General features: G+C 36.9%; 1 protein-coding gene and 1 pseudogene across 1 annotated transcript; one reads left to right on the plus strand and one right to left on the minus strand.

The window, feature by feature from the left end:
• The first annotated feature begins 324 nt into the window (after positions 1–324).
• LOC127541633 (glycine N-acyltransferase-like protein 2) lies at positions 325–12,836 on the plus strand. The gene is made up of 5 exons (XM_051966852.1): positions 325–402; positions 1,269–1,376; positions 8,369–8,495; positions 9,109–9,289; positions 12,425–12,836. The coding sequence occupies exons 1-5, from the start codon at positions 325–327 to the stop codon at positions 12,834–12,836; spliced, it is 906 nt and encodes a 301-aa protein (XP_051822812.1).
• A 5,006-nt stretch (positions 12,837–17,842) lies between these two features.
• On the minus strand, positions 17,843–18,976 carry LOC127539737 (mediator of RNA polymerase II transcription subunit 19-like; annotated as a pseudogene).
• Between the last annotated feature and the right edge of the window lie 1,392 nt (positions 18,977–20,368).

Consider the following 20,368-nt stretch of genomic DNA (forward strand, 5'->3'; position numbering starts at 1 on the left):
ACATGAAATCAGGGCTCTTCATCGTACTGGCAGCCCTCCTCCAGACACTCATCAGCTTAGCAACTCTCTCAGATTCTGATGCTCTCAAATGAATACAATATTGCAGATGAGGTCTGATAAGGATGAAGTTCCATTGCATGAGCCTTCTTGCCCCCACCTGAATGCTGGAAGACTACTCTTTCTTAATGTAGTTAATCTAACCATGTCTCCTTTTTTTCTTCACAAAGTTGATTTTGTTTTCTGTTTCACCTTCTTGGTCATAGGTCCCTTGAATTCTTTTCTTCTGTGATTTTTTTGTGAGATACAGAGAGAGGTTCCTATACAATGATTCGACTACATGAAGCCAAGATGCTGCAAACTCTGCACAGATCCCTGATCCCAAACATCCCGGAGGCAATAAAGGTGAAGTGGGGAAAGAGTCATGGGAGAGAAAGGGGAAAATGAGGTGCTGGTGTGATTCCTTGGGGTTGTAGAGTAGAAACAACAAATGAAAGTTTATTATACTGTTCTGAACCTCCATTTCTTAATCTATAAAGTGTGTATTCAAATTGTCTCTCCCAGAATTCAGTCCTAGAATCATTACTCTTATTCTTTTAGAGTCTAGATCCTAGAGTGAAAGATAAGAAGAAATGGTCACATGGACAGATAGCTAGACAGACAGAAACAGAGACAGAGCAACAGATGAGAGAAAAAGAGAAAGAAATAGAGAGAAAGAGATTATTAAAGAATTCACTATATGCGAGGAACAGAACTGGAAATTCAAATATAAAAGAAAAAATTATATCCTTAATCCCAAAGAGTTTACATTCTAATAAGAATTAATATTAATTGATGGTAGAGAAAGATAGTAGGAGAAGAACTCACATGAACATGAGCTAGAAGAGACGAGAAGAGGGACTGACCCTCAAGATTGCTTGAGCACTTTCTGAAATGGTGATTCTGGACAGGAACTCACCAAGAGGAGAAGAGGGCTTGACAGGTACATCTACAAGATAAAATGATTCTTCTCTCCCTATACTTCCTTAGTAAAGAATCTGGATAAGAAGGGAAAGGGTGAGATGGGAATGTAGAGAGGAATGGAAGAGAAATAGGAACAAAATCGTTTTCTAGGACACAAACAGAGCACTGTGGGAGTTTAGAATTGTACTACTGGATGACATTCTTAGAACAGTTCATGCTGAGAGGGACATCTTCATCCCCATAGCCATTTCCACTTCAGCTTGCTGCCTTCTATTTCTAGAGTATTCTGCTTTTATTTTCTGCTTTAGGTATATGGCGCCATTTTTCACATTAACTGTGGAAACCCCTTCAACCTGGAAGTGCTGGTAGACTCTTGGCCAGACTATCACACTGTCATTACCCGGCCCCAGAAACAGGTAGGTCTAGTGAACACTGAAATATTAGAAACGAGTCATTAAGACTAAGAGAATTCAGACTACAGAAAGAAGCCTTCCTTCTTTCACTCAAGATTCCATAGAGTTGTCCCAGATTTGTAAAACAATTAAATCACTATAGAAGTTCATCTTTGGATTTTGATTGGTTATGAGCTTTCACTGGCTTTTCTTATTTTATACACCTAAATTAGCCAACATTTCACACTATATCACTGGTTTTCATTGGTTTTTCATTCCTGCCAGGGTCCTTAAGGGCAATATACTTATCTTTTCTTTCCTGCCAACCTAAATTTGGGTAATTATTGCAAATTATCATCCCTGATTTTATAACTTCCCAGGTCCTTAAAAATTTTATCTTTTTATTGATATATTTGGTTTTCCTATCATTCATTTTTGAAGATATCTATTCTTCCTCTATATCAAACAAGCCAAGCATTGAACATAAGATTTTTTCTTTTTATTCCACTATTAATTTTTTAATTTTTTGTTTATATATGTATATTAGCTTTTTTACATACGTATATTATATTTTAAAATACACATTTCTTTTTAAATTATGTTGGGACAGAAAAATCAGAATAAAAGGGGAAAATGAGAGAAAATAAAATAGAAAAGAAGGTGAACATTGCATGTGTTGATTTACATTTAATATTCATAGTTCTCCTTCTGAATTCAGAAGGTGTCTTTTATCCAGAGTTTATTAGAATTGCCTCAAATCACTGAACCATTGAGAAGAATCAAGTGTTTCAAGTTGATCATCACACATTCTTGTTGTTTTTATGTACAATGCATTCCTCATTCTGCTTGTTTTGCTCAGCATCTGTTCCTGTAAATCTTTCTAGGTCTTTCATCTTTTTATAGAAAAATAATATTCCATTATCTTAATATACCAACAGTTTATTCAGCCATTTTCAAACTGATGAGCATCTACTCATTTTCCAATTCTTTGCAACCACAAAAAGAGCTGCTACAAACATTTTGGTACATGTGGATCCTTTTCCCTCCTTTATGATTTCCTTGGCATTCAGATCCAGTAGTGGTACTATTGGATCAAAGGATATGCACAGTTTTATAGCCCTTTGGGTAGAATTCCCACTTGCTCCCCAGAATGGTTGAATCATTTGACAACTTATCAACAATGCATTAATGTCCCAGTTTTCCCACATCCCCTCCAACATTTATCATTATCTTTTCCTGTCATTTTAGTCAATCTGAGAAGTGTGAGGTGGTACCTCAGAGTTGTTTTAATTTGAATTTTTCTAGTTAATAGTGATTTGTAGCATTTTTCATATGACTGTAGATAGCTTTAATTTTGTCATCTGAAAATTATCTCTTTATATCCTTTGATCATTTATCAATTGGGGAATGACTTGTATTCCTATAAATTTGACACAGTTCTTTTTATATTTTAGAACTTGAACATTATATTTAAGAAAAAATGTTTGGCAAAACCAACCAATACATCAACCATGTCTGAAAGGATGTACAATATTCCACACTCACTATGCAAAGATGTTAGGTCTCATTTCTAAGAGAAAAAAATTCTTTTAAAACAACCTGCTCCCTATCCCTAAGATTGCTTTCAATTCTAAATCCCATTACTTTTTATGTGGATTTGAAGAATATTCCAAGTCTCACTTTAAGCTTCTTTTTGAATGTCTCTTTATTCTTTAAACTACAGACCAACTTTTCAATATCACTCTCTCCCTTTGTTTTTCTTTCTCTTTACCATCTCTGTCAGTGTTTATATGTATGTACACAGTGTGCATAGATTTTTAATCTATATATCTATACCATATAAAACATGTAGGGAGAGAGAGATAGAAAGAGAAAAAGAGGCAGAAATATAGATTTAATTAATTTGTGATTCAGCATTTCTTAAAGTTTTTATAATCTTTCCTTTCTTGTATTTTTTCCATTTAATAGAATGTAAGCTCTTGAGAGACACAAATCAGTTTTACTTTTGCATTTGTGCTTGACATAATGTTGATACACAGTATAAAATTGCATACATATGTGTATATGTGTGTATGTATATAAATATATATGCATGCACATAGATATAGCTATGAGTGTGTATCAATAGATTCCTGTAGAAATAAAAATTATTATGCACCTATACACACACACATACACACACACATACACACACACACAAACACGCACATATATGTATAGTGACATGGGAGTATTTATATATGCATATTTATACACAGAGATATGTGATATGTATATACATTAAATATATAATACACATATATAAAGTATAAATATCTTGATGGATATCTATGTCACATATATACTCCCCCCACATATATATGTATGTATATGTAGGTGCATATGTATGTGTATATATATATGTATGTATATAGATGTTTGGGTCTCATATGAAGCATAGTGTTTGACATATAATTAATTATATATTATATTTTTATTTCTGGCATAATAAATTACATATTATACTTTATATTATATGTTAATATATCAATATAATATACATATATTATAAATATATAATTTAGTATATGTTAAATTCTATATTACCTATGGGGACCCAAGTATAAAACTAGAAGCAATTCCTAAACCTAAGTAGCCTACATCCTAGTAGAAGAAGAGAAAACAAAGAAGTGAGAAATATGTTGTTGTTCTTTGTTTCCTGTTCCTGAAAAGGAAATTAGGAAGAAAATATCATGATTTTCAAGTGAATTGGATTTAAGTGAGGGAAGGCTCTGCAAAGTCAACAGGCTTACTCTCTCCTCTGGAATCATCTGAGTCCAGCAGCAAGATATGGAGGAGAACAACTGGAGATGGAAATGGATGCAGTGGGAGACCTTGGAGTTTTTGAGCTAGGGTCCTTGCCAGGTCTCAGTCTTTTTGAGGCAAAGGCCTTTCAGTGATTATAACTATATAAAAATGAGAGCTAAATAATCAAAATAAAATAAAATAAACTTGAGGGGAATACTGCCAGGGTTCCTGGTGAAAAGAGAATAATTGCTATTTTGCTTCCCCTTTGAACCACCAGAATCTAAAGAATGACAAAGTAAAGTTTTGATTAGAACCTATTAGTGACCAATCAATGATTTGGGTGTAAGCCATGATATATGAAAAGAAATCTAGCCTATAAATCCCAAGAAATCTTGCTAGGTTTCATTAATAAAAATTCACATTATTTTGGGCAGAGGATCTGCAGGTAATGGTATGATTACCTATGGGAACTGAGTGAGAGGAGGGAGAGATGGAAGAAAGAAGGAAGAAGAAAGGAAGGAAGGAAGGAAGGAAGGAAGGAAGGAAGGAAGGAAGGAAGGAAGGAAGGAAGGAAGGAAGGAAGGAAGAAAGGAAGGAAGGAAGGAAGGAAAAGAGAGGGATAGAGGAAAGAAGGAAGGAGATGAATTGCCCAACTGGAACTGACCAGTTGGATGCCCAGTGGGGTGGCTCTTACTATTCACAGGTTATTGGTTGTCCTTAGTTCTCAAAGATCTTTCACACACACATATACATATATATGTGTGTATACACACACACACACACACATACACACACACACACACCAAGTTATAGGTATAGACATGTATGTGTACACATAGTTATATCACTATATTTTTTGTTATATTTATATATCTTTATCTTTATCTCTCTGTATATATATTACATTATATTATATCTATTATACATATATGAAAGAGAGAGTTTTAGCAATAAGTACCAACAAAGTATCTTGAGTCAAGGATAGTTATTACATTAAATAAAAACATAATGTATCAGTTTGAATTATGACAAGAGAGTTATCTCTGAGGAGGAAAGATATATGTACATATGTATGCATATATATTATATATATATGCTTGTGTATGTATATATGAATGAAAGTATACAGATACATATAGAGAATACTTTGTTCATTCTCAAGAACTAAATATATTAAAAAAATTATTTTTGTTTTTCTTTACTTTCAGACTTTAATTGGATAGTTTTGTGATGTTTTTATTCTATTCAGATAACTTTTGCTTGGGTGGATGCTTAAATATAGATTTTTTTTGTTATGACTTAACATAGAACCTGGAACACAGTAAATCATAGCAGATGCTTAATAAATATTGATTGACTGATGATAGCAATTATGAATATATGAGCTCCTTTAAGGTTTTGCATCCCTTGAATATTGGTGCCTAGCAAATCACCTACATCACATGGTGGGAGTTTCTTCACCATTTTTTATATAATTGAAATAAGTCAAGACACATTCTACAGAAAAGAAAGAAGTTTGGGCATTGGAGCAAGTTAGTCCTTTTAAAAAAGTCAATTTTCTAGCTCTGAATTTAGTCAAGATGGGGGAAGCTCTTATGAAGAATGGAAACACCCTTGGTAGTTGATGAAAAAGAAAAAAATAACCCATCTCTTGTGAGAAAATGACTCTTAGTCTTGTCCTTTAAATCCATTCTACAATCCAGCACAAGGGAGGGAGAAAGAATATTCTCAATCTCTCTCATTTCCTCCATCTCTTCCTCCCTCCCTATCTTCCAAGTAGCATTAAAACATGATTTGAAGAAAATTGGACAAGGGTAATAGGTTAGGGTGTTTGAAATCCCAGAGATGTGGAATGTCTTGGTCATGAGTGTTTCCCATATGTATATCTCTTGACTAATTGTACAGAGTTGTTTTTCCTGTCCTCCAACTCATATGGTTTGTATTTGTGGGAAAGCGTGGTAAAGTTTATGAGGGAATATCTTATTGGCACTATTTATGCTATACTGTTTTCTTAAATATTTCTCTTTTTAAGTTAATTGCATGAACTAAATGATGCTAAGGCATGAGATTTTGTAAGTTACTGTAATGTCTTGATCTGTGAATAATCAGTACCCTGAATTCCTTGCATCAGTCACAGTCATCTTGTAAATTAGCTGGAAGCAGTTACCATATTTGACGTAACTATCATTTCAAATATTGTCAATTCAAATACCTGTAACTATTCTAGAAAATCCATTATTTGGATTGCTATTATATAATTTTTAAGATTGGGGTTTTCAAATTACCATAAACTTGGGGTTGGTACTCTGCCTTAGATACCCAACTCTCTACTGTAAGTTGTTGGGAAAAGATAGTTCCCAAAATGATATTACATTGCTTTATAGCCACATTTGGTACATATCAATAATTACATTTTTCTTATAGATAATGCATTGTTATTGATATTATTATCTTCATTTAAATTTGGAATTTTGATAGAACTAGAAAAATATCCAGACATGGATGCCAATTAGGAACTTCTCCATAATGTATTTTCTTAAAGAACTTCTTGGGGAACTTAAAATTTGTAACTTACTCAGAGTTAAATGGCTAGCATATTTCCAAAGGAATTATTGAACTCAAGGCTTTCTAATTCCCATGCCTACCATGTTCCTATCATGCTAAGATACTCTAAGATTATATAGTATGTAATTTCCACTCACAGCTATCACACAATTATTTTCATCAAAATACAAAGTTTAGAGCTAGAAAAGACCTTCAAGAATCCACAAGCATATTTTCTTTTTCTAGAGATGTGGAAAATGGGGACCCCAAAGGTCACTTAGGTGACCTTTAGGCAAAATGGAGCTGTGACTCCTGATGACACACTCTGTAAATTATGAAATAGTGCTCTGATCCCAATAATTTCCTTTGTTTTTCCCTTACCACAATGCTGTGAATAGAAAAGAGAAAGAGTTTCGTTTTAAATCCAGAAGTTCACAAAAGCTCTCAAATTACATTAACTGGATTTTCTGAATCCCAAGATACTCTTGAAAGTTAGGGAAAAAATTGTGATGTCTTCTGTGGATTCTGGGATAGATCAGAAGTACAGCAACCTGATGTTCAGTACAAAGTGGAAGGAAGCAGTATTTCCATGCTAGAAATGCTTCAAGTTGAAGACTAGTGGTTGATTGGGAATAACTGACCTTAGAGGACAAAGAGAACTTAATGATGAAGAGAGGTCATTCCTAGAAACTTTTCAGTCATCAAGAATTTATTATGTGCTAAATACACGTGAGGCACAATGCTAAATGATGGCTAATGGCAGCTTTATTTTTTTCACCTTTGATCACTTGGGGGAGAGAACTTATTTGTGGAGAATAATAAAGAACATATAAAAAGCTGAGGTGCTTAGCAATCTTGATATAAATGGCTTCTTCCACCTTTCCCTGTTTTGTATCATGGGAACCTAGATGGGAAAGGTGAGTAGAATGGAAAGAAAGCTAGACATGGAATGAGAAAGACAAATTCAATTCAGCTACCATCACTTATAAGAAATGTGTTTCTAACCACTACTTCAGTTTTTTCATCTGTAAAATGATGATATTAGTAGCACCTATCTTTATTTCTCCCCATCTTTTTAGAATTTCTATATTCTATTTGTTCCCAATTACACGAAAAATAAAAATAAATTTAACCTTCATGCTTTATAATTTTAAATTCCAAATTTTCACTTGCCCTATCTCCTCTACCCCATCACTGAAAGACAAACACTTTGATAAAGGTTTTACATGGGAAATTATGTAAAATATATTTCCATTTTAGATTGTAAAGGAAAAGAAAAAAAGGATATTTCAATCTGTATTACTCTTTAAAATTGTCTTGGATTTTTCTATCACTGGGAATAACTGTCATTCACTTTTGATCACTGCATGATATTACTATTTCAGCGTACAATGTTCTCATGGTTTTTCTCACTTCACTTTGAATCAGTTTGCCAGGGTTTTTTTCTGTGTCTTTGCAGGTTTGTTACTGAGAAAATCCTGTTCCTCATTTGTTATGGCACAATAATATTCCATTGCAATCATATACCACAACTTGTTTAGCAGTTTTCCGATTCATGCATGTTCTCTTGATTTCCAAAACTTTGCCACCACAAAAAGAGATACCAGAAATACTTTTGTATCACATAGGTCCTTTCCCCTTTTCTGAAACCTTTTTGCCTTTCCAAATCTTGATCTTCCTTCCAGGAAATGATTGATGACAGGGATCGTTACACAAACACTTACCACATTTTCTCCAAGAACCTCCAGAAGTTGCCAGAGATCCTAGAATCTGAGAGTGTCATCAACTGGAAACAAAGTCTCACAATCCAAGGTACCATATTGAAAATTAGAGATTTCTTCTGAACCTCACAACAACCCAGTGGGGAAGGCACTTCTAGGATTGTGAAGAAGAAAATTTAGGCTCAGAGTAAGCAACTTTGCCCAGGACTAAACAATGAATGAGCTTCAGAAACAGGATTTGAGGCAAAATCTTTCGGACCCCCAAGTCCAGTGCTCCATACCCTGTTTTATGCTCCCATTGTGCTTACTCTTTATCTGGTACCATACTATATTTGGATATAACCAAAGGGAATATAACATGATGAGTGCTCTGAAGAAATTTACAATGATGGAAAGAAACACACAAATAATGTGTATTATATAAATGAGAAAATAATCAGGGAGATAGGGTGTGAAGCCATCATAACCAGTTTGAGATAAGGAAACTGAAGCTTTGAAAGGTAAAGTAGCTTACCAAGGCAACACATCTAATATGAGAGATCTAGGACCCTAAACAAGTCACTTAGCTTTTCTGGGCCTCAATTTCTCCCTGTGTAAAATGAGTGTAAAATAGCCTCTAAAGTCTATTCCAGCTTTAAATCAATGATGCTATGATTTTCTGCTAAGATAGTTAAGCTATATTCACATTATCCTCTTTTCTCTAGGTTGTCAAAAGGGTTTAGATGAAAAGATCAGAGATGCTGTGGCTTCCAAGTCAATACAGGTGAATTACAACAAGAGGTTTCTCTACGTAACAGACAATGTTCTGAAATCCATTACCTCTAATACAAGCAAGTTGATGAAGCCCCTTAAAGTAGCCAGTGCAGAAAATTTAAAGTTCATAAGGTAAGAAATCATCAATTAATAAGGAATAAACATTCATTAAGGAATAAACAAACATTCAGTTAGCTTTCCTATGTGAAAAGTTTGTTATAAAATATAGATATATAAACTCAAAATGAATCAATACCATTGGTCTCTGTAGAGAGGTAGTACACAGATACATTTCATGTGTGTACATATACATGCATTGTATATAACACAAACACAAAATAGATATGATGAGATTGGATGGCAATGGGAAAAATGCAAGAAGAGAAGAATACAGGTGAATCAGGAAAGGCTCTGTATAGAAAGTCATTCTTTAACTTAATTGTTAAGGAAACTAATGGTTTTAAGAAGAAAGGTAAATATATTTTGCTCTGCTGTATCTGTAAGTGCGTGCCTAGAGAAATTTGATAGAAAATTAAGATTTTTTTTCTTTTTTAAATAAAATTCAAATTTATTCATTAATTTATTTTTAGTTATACATGTACATTCATATTTTCTAAATATTTCCTTGTAAATCATGTTGGGAGAGAAAAATAGGAAAAAACTACAAAAGAAAAATAAAATAGAAAAAAAAAAGAAAAAAGAGAACATAGCAGGTGTTGATTTACATTTAGTCTCCATAGTTCTCTATTTGGATGTGAATGGTGCTTCCTATCCAAAATTTATTGGGATTGCTTGGATCACTGAACTGCTGGGAAAAACCTAGTCTGTCATAGTCAATCATCTCACAATCTTGCTATTACTGTGTATGATGTATTTCCTGGTGATATTGCTCAGCATCAGTTCATATAAATCTTTTCAGGCCTTTCGAAGATTAAATTGTTCATTATCTTTAATAGAACAATAATATTCCATTACTTGCATGGATCATAACTTATTCAGCCATTCCCCAATTGATGGGCATATACTTATTTTCCAATTTTTTTTTGCCACCACATAAAGAGAAGCTACATTTTTATGCACGTGGGTCATTTTCCCTCCTTTATAATTTCTTTGGGATACAGACCCAGTAGTGGCACTGTTGGATCAAAGTGTATGCACAGTTTGATAGCCTTTTGAGCATAGTTCCAGATTGCTCTTCAGAATGATTGGATCAGTTCACAATTCCATCAACAATGTATTAGTGTCCTAGTTTTCCCACATCTCTTCCAATATTTATCATTATCTTTTTCTGGCATCTTAGCCAATCTGACAGGTGTGAAGTGGTATCTCAGAGTTTTTTTAATCTGCATTTCTCTAATCAATAGAGATTTAGAGCATTTTTATATGACTATTAATGAATAATAATCAAATTATTTCTTGATAACAAGAAATCAAACTAACTGACTACAATAAATTTTAGTTTCTTCATCAGAAAATTGTCTATTTTATCCTTTGACCATTAATTTATTGGGGAATGACCTGTATTCTTATAAATTTCACACACACACACACACACACACACACACACACACGCACACACGCTATGAGGACTTTATCTGAAACACTAGCTGCAAAAATTTTCCCCCAGCTTTGTGTTTCCCTTCTAATTTTGGTTGTGTTGATTTTGTTTCTGCAAAAACTTTTTAATTTTATCAAAGTTGTCCATTTTGCCTTTAATGATGTTCTTTAGCTCTTCTTTGGCCATAAATTCCTCCCTTCTTCAAAAATATGATAAATAAACTATCCCTTGCTCTCCTAATTTGCTTATACTATCACCCTTTACACCTAAATTATGTACCGATTTTGATCTTATTTTCATATGAAATGTGAGGTGTAGGTCTATGAGAAGTTTCTGACATTATTTTTTAGTTTTCTAGGAGCTGGAGTTTGGGGTTTGTCAAATACTAGATTACTGTAGTCATTGATTATTGTGTTATGTGTCTTTAACCTATTCCACTGATCTATCACTTGATTTCTTAGCCAATACTATACATTTTTAATGTTTGCTGCTTTATAATGGAATTTTAGGTCTGGAACTGCTAGGCTAGCTTTTTTCATTAATACCCTTGATATTTTAAGATTTTATTATTTTTTCTAGCGCTATGAAAATTATGTTTTGGCAATTTGGTATAGCAGTTAACAAGTAGACCAATTTAGGTAGAATGGTCATTTTTATTAGTTCTGCCTATCCATGTGCAACATATATTTTTCCAATTGCTTAATTTAGATCTGATTTTATTTGCATGAGAAGTGTTCTAGAATTGTGTTCATATAGTTTCTGGGTTTGTCTTGGCAGGTAGACACACAAATATTTTATTTAATCTACAGTTATTTTAAATGGAATTTTTTTTCTATCTCTTGCTGCTGGGTGGCTTTGTTAATAACATATATAAAAGCTGATATTTTATATCCTGCAACTTTGATAAAGCTGTTCATTTTTCCAAGTAGATTTTTGAATGATTTTCTAGGATTCTCCAATTATATCCTCATATCATTTGCAAAGAGTGATAATTTTATCTCCTCATTGCCTGTTCTAATTCCTTTAATCTCTTTTTCTTCTCTTATTGTGAAAGCCAACAAGATCTAGTATTTAACAATAATGATGATAATGGGCATCCTTCTTTCACCTCTGATCTTACTGGAAATGCTTCTAGCTTCTCCCCATTACAAAATATATATATATATATAAATATATATATATATATATATATATATATATATATATATATATATATATATATATATATATATATTTGTTGATGGTTTTAGATAGACACTGCTGATCATTTAATTCCTAATTAATTCATCATTCATTCCTAAGCTCTGCTAGTGTTTTTAATAGGAATGGGTGCTGTATTTCTGCATCTATTGAAATTATCATATGATTTCTGTTAGTTTTATTACTTATATGGTCAATTATGCCAATTTTTTAATATTGAATCAGTCCAGCATTCCTGATATTGATCTCACTTGGTCATAGTGTATTATCCTGATGATAAGTTATGATAATCTCTTTACTATATTTTATTTTAAAATGTTGCCTCAATATTCTGTGAGTCCATTCATATCTATGATTTTTAGGGTGAGTACCAACCTAGGGAATGTGAGGAGTAAACACCTCAAAGAGGAAGATGTAAGACCTCTTTGGGAAATAACAAGAGATCAAGCAATGTATTTTTTTTTAATTTTAATTTTTAAATTAATTTTTTGCAATGTTTTCCTTTGTAGTACAAATAATAACTTCAGACCTTCCCTGTTGAGTGTTTTCCATGCTGAACTTATAAACAATAACTGGAAATTTGGACAGAATGAGAAGAGCTTGAGATTTGTCAAACGTTGCCTCCAAAACTTTCCGGGATACTGTCTGCTAGATTCAGAAGGCAATCCTATTTCTTGGACTATACTGGAACACACTAGTGAAATGAGAATGAGCTATAGTCTACCTGAATATCAACGCAGAGGTTTTGCAAAGCAGGTAATGAATAATTTTATGGAATATCTGCAGAAGAATGATACGATATTTTATGGCCAAGTGGAGGAGACGAATGAGGCTGCCCAAAAATTTCTGAAATCAGTTGGTTTCTCTGCAGTTGACTGTGGTGGGTATGAGTGGGAATGCATTCCAGCTGACTTTATTTAATGACCACTTTTTTAACCCAACTAACCTAACCACTAAACTCTATTTGCAACTTTTGAGCTGTTCATGGGAGACATCATCCATCAATGGAAACTGACAATTATTTAGATGTTCACAATTTATGCCCTCTCAATAATACGATAGATGAAATTTACGGAGAAATGTTAGCCTTTGAATCAGAAACATCTGGATTCAATTCTCACTTGTTTCTAATAATATATGTGACCCTAGGCAAGTCTTAGTTCCTAAAGACATAAAATAAGGGACTTGGATAGTTAATTGACAAAGCTCCTTCTAGCTTTCACATTCTATAATCTACAATGGTTTACACTGACATTGTGAAATTTGTATCAGGATTTAAGGCTGTCTTGTTACATTCCCTATCCAAATACCCTAAATAACTAATCAAAAAGGCATACCCCTAAACTGGAAAATCTCTTAAATCTCTTTTATATGAATCTTGAAGGATGAACAACAGAATTGTATGCACATAATATAAAGCAAGTTAAAAGTTTGATACTTTGGGATTGTAACAAATCTTTATATTTTATTTCTTTTGGTAAAATTTTTTTACCCCTTGTTGCATTTAGAGAGAGTTAGAGGGTGCAGTGGAGAGAGTGGTGGCAAATCTGGAGTCAGGAAGACTCATAATCCTGAATTCAAATGTGACCTCAAATACTTAATAGTTGTATAACTCTGGACAAATCACTTAATCTTTTTTTTTGCCTTAGATTCCTCATCTATAAAATGAGCTGAAGGAGGAAAGTTCAAATCGCTCTAATATCTTCACCAAGAAAAGCTCAAATTGGGTTATAAAAGCATTGTTCACTACTGAAGGAAATCAACAAAAACAATGCACTATTCAATTTGTCAAGGATTTTAGGGACATTATTGATATATTGACAGCATGACCATTCAATGTTCAAATACTTTCAAAGTATTTTTGTGAGAGAGCTTCTGTTGTCTCTCATTTAACCAATAAGCCCATCAGGATACAAATTTTGCTTTAAATGGTACTTCTTCTTCTTCTTTTGCTGAGGCAATTGGAGTTAAGTGACTTTCCCAAGGTCACACAGCTAGGAAGTGTTAAGTATCTCTGAGACCAGATTTGAACTCAGGTCCTTCTGACTTCAGGGCTGGTGCTCTATCCACTGCACCACCTAGCTGCCCTGAAATGGGACTTCCTAAAGGAGTTAGACTAGAGCTTTTCCATGGTGCTCAGGTGGAAAAAAAAGATCCTTCAAAATGGACAGGGACAGGTTTTTTGCCAATGGTTTATATGGATATTTATAACATCATCCATAGACCATACTGAGTTAATTATTAACTTACGCAACTTAAGCAGTGAGAGGTTGTTATACCTAGATTTCAGCTTATCATTGCCCATAGCTGCCTTGGCAAATGATTTCATGGGCCATATATGTTTCCCCACCTTGTTTAGCTTATGGCACAAAATCGAGGGTCTCAGTGAAGCACCAGAAGAGATTCAAAGCTCCCTTTGGTATAAATATTAGCTTTCCTTGCCACCCCTATATGAGAACACATTATTGCACCATGTGGACAATAAGATAAATCAAAAAAAATATTGAGGACGGGATATCAATTTTGCATTCTACTTGTTTAATAATTAAAGGATAGTAAATAGTAAAATAGTAAAGATAATTAAAGGACAGTAAATAGTAAAGTACTGGACACAGAACAGTAGTACTGGGAGTTCCTGTCTTTTCTGACATCTGGGGCTGTCTAAAACTTGGTTTTGACAGATGACTCTGGGGAAGAGCCAGACTGAATCTTAACATATGTTATCTACATTTCTATATTTGGATGAGGTAGAGAATTTAAAAAAATGGTCCTGAACCATCTATCTTATATATCAATAATCTAAGTTAACTACAGAGATGTGTTCAATGTTCTTGAAACCTTCAGATTTTAATATTGTATAAGCAGGATGATTTCAGAGAGGCCTGGAGAGACTTACATGAACTGATTCTAAGTGAAATGAGTAGAAATAAGAGATCATTATAATGCAACAGCAAGATTATGTGAAGATCAATTTGATGGATGTGGCTCTTGTCAACAATGAAATTATTCGGGCCAGTTCCAATGTGATGAAGAAAGCCATTTGCACTCAGAGGCAGTGTTGGAGTTCTTATTCTTCTCAAAACACAGCCAGGTGATAAAAGTTCAGATCTTTTATTGGTCTCTAATATAGCCCGATTAGCTTAGAGGTCTATCTCTCTGCCTGGTTCCAAGAGCTCCCTCTGAATGTCTCCAAATCCAAAGGTTTTGTCCTTCAGCCTCTGCCTCTGCTTTCTTCAGCCTCCAGAGCCAGCACCAAGTTGAATCTGTCTTGCCTCTGAGAGAGCCTTCATAACTTCTTCCTCTGAAAACTCTTTCTCTTGCACCAGCCAGCCAAGTGGAAAATATTCCTTCTGCCTCGGAGAGAGGGCTTCTGGCGTAATCCCGCTGAAATCTCCCAAAGTGTTCTGTGTCTGCACCAGAGTGCTCCTCTCCAATCCAGCTGAACTCTCTTCTGCCACCAGCCAGCCAAGTGGAAAATATTCTGGAATAGATCTCTCATTACTGGCCTTATATCTGACTCTTCTGAGAGAATGGGATTATGGGTTTTCTCCCATAGTGCTCTTTGGCCCTAAGAGCTCCAAGGGAGGTGTGAATTCACAAAGTTACAAAGTTTACTTTGTGAAGCTGGCATACTTGTGAACTCCGATGAGTAAAGGTGTAAACACAAGCATTGTACTAATTAGTTCTACTTAGTACCTTGTTTCAGATTCTGGCCCAAAACATCTTCTTGTAAGATCAGATCAACTCTAATTAGTTAGCAGTTTGTAAAGATTCCAACATCTCCCCCTTTTTTTGTTTTAGAACATAGGGTGGTCATGACCTCCCTGATTTCTCAAGGAGGTGAGAACCCCCAAAAAAGGTGATCACGCCTTCCCTGACACCTCAGGAAGGGAGATGAAAACACCAAAGGAAATAGGAAGTCAAATCAGATTAGCGGGTTTCTGAAGGGGCTCACTTGAAACAGGTACACATAAATCCATCAATATGGGCCAGAACTTGAAACAGATATATATGGTACACATAAATCCATCAATATGGGAGCATTACACATAATTTACATAAGACCATAGCAATATAACACAGGCTAGTAGTAATGTAACAAATAACATGAATCAACCTGAAAAGTTATACGTGTCCATAAGTCCTAGAAATAGTCCATAAGGAATCCATTGTCCATTAGTTCATGTGCCAGGAATCTAATAATTCCTGTAAGCTCTGAAGTACTGCAAAAGGTCTCATCAACAATTTTTCATCTCAGGGAATCCAATGATTCTCACTGGTTTTTCAAGAACTAAAACAGTTTCATCTTGTGTTAGAGAATCCAATGATTTCTGAAGATTTTAAGAGTCCTTTTAATAGTCTCATTGTCAGCTATGCTCTTTCAATGGTGAGCACAATCAGCAACAGAACCACCCGCTATTTCTTGGGTCTTCTCCTTTGTTTCAAGGGTCTGCTCCATCTCTCTGCGATGGACAAGGCGGATGCCGTTCCTTGGCACCCATATGATTCCTTCTCCACATGTAGAGATGCAAGCAAACCCTCTCCCCCAAGCAGTTAACCTATCTGGTCCTTTCCATTCACCACTTTCTGGATCTCTCCACATTATCTGGCAAATAAAAAGAAATCCTGATCTAAATCTGCCGCCCTGAATCTGTGTTCTTTCTGGTCTTGCCAGTTCCACCCTTTTCCTGGTGGGAGGTGGCCACTGGGGCCGTCGGGCTCTGCAGGTCCCGGCTTGGGGCAAAGCTGCTTCTAAGTGATACCCGCTCGACCTCTGTCTCTTTTGGAAGAACTGAATGAAGTTGACCTGAAGAGAGCCCGAGCTAGGGCAAGTCATAACGAATCAGGGGAGTCGGTCCAGGTTTTCAGGGTGTTTAATCTTGGTTTCACCTTTGGAAAGGTGTAGCACCCGCGGTAGCTGCCAACTAAGGGCCCTCACCACCGCCCTTATCCGGTCAAATGTCAGGTGGGGTCGAGGGCCACCTGCTGGCACTGGGGGAGAACTACGGCTACCCTCTGGCAGGACCTCTGCTGCAAAAAATGGGGTTACCCCTCTGCCAGGTTTAAAGGGAGAAACAGGTCCTAGCAGATTTATGGAAGAGAGGGAATGGACAAGGCGAATACGGCTCCAGAGCTTTTGCCAGAGCTTCGCCTTGAGAGCTCACTGGTTCAGGCCCCATCCTGGTTAAAGCCTGACCCGTTGCCCGGTTTTTACTCAAACCCGCAGCAGCTAATGCAGATTGGACTAGAGCTACAGATAACCCTGCCCCCAGAGAAAAGAGATCGGGCCATCAGACGACGGCTCCATTTAACTTTAAAAATGGGGAGGCCGGGAATTCTCCACACCTTAAAGTGCTAAGAAACCCTCAAGTGGTAGGACTTCTTCCTGTCCTTATTAACAAAGTGCCAGATGGACCCCTGTGCTCGATTTTCCATCTGACAGGGGCACCGTGGCAGGCTTAGCGATGTGGATACTGGGCCCCCTCTCCCCATTTCATTTGGGGTGGTATTCCAACACTTGGCCCACCCAGTATTTGTCCCCATTCTCAATGGAGCCCGCTACGGCCACTCCCCTGCTAAAAACCAGTAGGACAAGGGCCACTTAGCATAAACGCAGCATCCTTAACCCTGCCCCTGGTTCCCAACACCCAAGCGTCACAACTCAGTCAGTTTGGTACAATACGAATTTTTAAAAAAGAAACCAAGCCATAATAAACCAATCCAAATCCAAAAAGCACACAAACTGTACAAAAAGACATGGAGAGAAGGCTCCTTGGGAAGGGAAGAGCGGCTCCCCGGAGAGCCAACCGAGCCGTGCCTTCCCCAGGCACTGCCCTTCCCACCCCTAATGAATCCGCCTCATTTGTCTCCAGCCAGAGCCGGCCTGGCCGGCATCCTTCCCATCATCGGGGGGGGGGAGAGAGAGAAGGGGGGAGGAAAAGGGGGGGGTGATGCTCCCAGAGCTCTGTGTCCTCCAGCCTCCAAGGCTGCTTCGGTCGGCAAGTTGCGTGTAGGAGAAAAGAGCGCCCCTGCCTGTCGTCCAGTGATCTCGTTAACGAAGGCTACTGCTGCTGCTGACCTGGGACTGCCCATACTGGGGCGCTCTGGACTGTGGCGGTTCTTCTTCTTTTCTTTCTTCTTCCTTTTTCTTTCTCTTTTTCTTGTGATCCGAATCGGATGGAATTTCTGGGGGAACAGGGTCCTGCGTCCGGCTCTGTTTGTGCTTATGCTTGTTCTTTTTGGGCGGCTGGATGTGCATCAGCCTATACTGTTCTGGTAGCGGGCCCACGTGCAGACGGAAGCCCGCCAGCATGGTGCCAGTGATGGGGTTGAAAGAGCCTCCCAGGATGGGCGGTTTCTCGATGAGGGACCGGAGGCCGCTGTTGTCGTGGGAGCTGGGCAGGTCGATCATTCCGGGCAGGTCAGGCAAGAAATTGCTCAGCTTCTCCTTCACCTTCTTCCCACAGAACTTTTTGTAGGCATGCTTCAGGTTGTAGTGTGTGATGAGATTGGTGCTCCCCGTCAGCTCGGTGCTGCCTGGGAGCTCCCGCATCAGGTAGAAGGGACCGCACCCAGCTGCGGCCTTGTCAGCGCCAGGAGTTGCTGGGGCCACAGCGGGCGGAGGGACCGTTCCGGGGCCCCCTCGGGGAGGAAGAGGAGGTGGAGGAGGCGGCTTCCCCGGCCCAAAGCCCAGCGTGGCTGGTGGCGGCGGCGGTGGCTCAGTCTGGGCACCGAAAAGTGCTGTGAAGTTCTCCATCTCACTGACCGCTCTGCCTCTGCCGCCTCTGCCTCCTCCTGTTCCCTCTTCAGGCGCCAAAATGTTGGAGTTCTTGTTCTTCTCAAAATACAGCCAGGTGATAAAAGTTCAGATCTTTTATTGGTCTCTAATATAGCCGGGTTAGCTTAGAGGTCTATATCTCCCTGCCTGGTTCCAAGAGCTCCCTCTGAATGTCTCCAAATCCAAAGGTTTTGTCCTTCAGCCTCTGCCTCTGCTTTCTTCAGCCTCCAGAGCCAGTACCAAGTTGAATCTGTCTTGCCTCTGAGAGAGCCTTCGTAGCTTCTTCCTCTGAAAACTCTTTCTCCGGCACCAGCCAGCCAAGTGGAAAATATTCTGGAATAGATCTCTCTTCACTGGCCTTATATCTGACTCTTCTGAGAGAATGGGATTATGGGTTTTCACCCAGAGTGCTCTCTGGCCCTAAGGGCTTTAAGGGAGGTGTGAACTCACAGTTACAAAGTTTACTTTGTGAATCTGGCAAACTTGTGAACTCCAACGAGTAAAGGTGTAAACACAAGCATTGTACTAATTAGTTCTACTTAGTACCTTGTTTCAGGTTCTGTCCCAAAACATCTTCTTGTAAGAGGAGATCAACTCTAATGAGTTAGCAGTTTGTAAAGATTCCAACAAGGCAGGATTGTGGGAACTGAATGTGAACCACAATATAGCATTTTCTCTCTCTTTGTTATTGTTTGCTTGCTTTTTGTTTTCTTTCTCATTTTTTCTCCTTTTTGATCTGATTTTTCTTGTGCAGTATGATGATTGTAGAAATATTTATAGAAGAATTGCACATTTAAAATATATTTTATCACTTGCTATCTAGAGAAGAGATGTGGGGGAGGGAAAAAAATTGGAACACAAGGTTTTGCAAGGTGAATGTTCAAAATTATCTTTCCATGTGTTTTGAAAATAAAAAAAATAATAATAAAGAATAGTCCTATGGCATTTTTTATTTCTCCACAATATTTCAAAGAGCCCTGCTAATATAGCAAGCACCATCACATTGAAAGAAAAGACCTGTGTGTTTATAAAATAAGGTCAGGATTTTAGAAAGAAGGGTCAGAAAGTTTATCACCAGGTCTTTCAGCCATGTGCACTACTGAGGCATAAGCATCTAAGGGTTTCCCAAAGACTTGCAAATTGGGAAGCAATGATATTCTTTTAGCTCAGTAATGATAATAAATGTCATATATTTATAACCACAAGCACTTGAGTCAACATGGGAGTCTTTATCTGAGCGACATGCAAGCATATTAATAATGATATTAATGTAGCTTTTTGACAGCTGCTCAGAACAATCCCTTGTGCAACTGTATGGCTCAGCATTCCCCAAATGGTAAAATGAATCTTTGTCTATATTATCAGAATCTTGGAAAGTGAATCTAACAAGTAATCCCAGAAGATTACAGCAGATGGCAATAGATTCTTAACCTTCATCCTGTATAAGTCTCTAGAGTCAAAGGAAGTGCTTAACTTCTAAATTCCTTATAGAATTATCTGGGTGACCTCTCATGACTTCTGATTGTAGGCTCCAGATAGCTGGTATAAAGATCTGTACATATTGTATAGAACTTTTACTTATGTCAGAATGTAAGATCCTTGTGAGTAGAAGCATTTTCTGAGCTTGGATTTCAATTCAGATCATCCTGACTACAATAATTTTGTATCCCAGAGT

Source organism: Antechinus flavipes, chromosome 6 (assembly GCF_016432865.1).
Source record: "Antechinus flavipes isolate AdamAnt ecotype Samford, QLD, Australia chromosome 6, AdamAnt_v2, whole genome shotgun sequence".
In the NCBI taxonomy this organism is placed as follows: domain Eukaryota; kingdom Metazoa; phylum Chordata; class Mammalia; order Dasyuromorphia; family Dasyuridae; genus Antechinus; species Antechinus flavipes.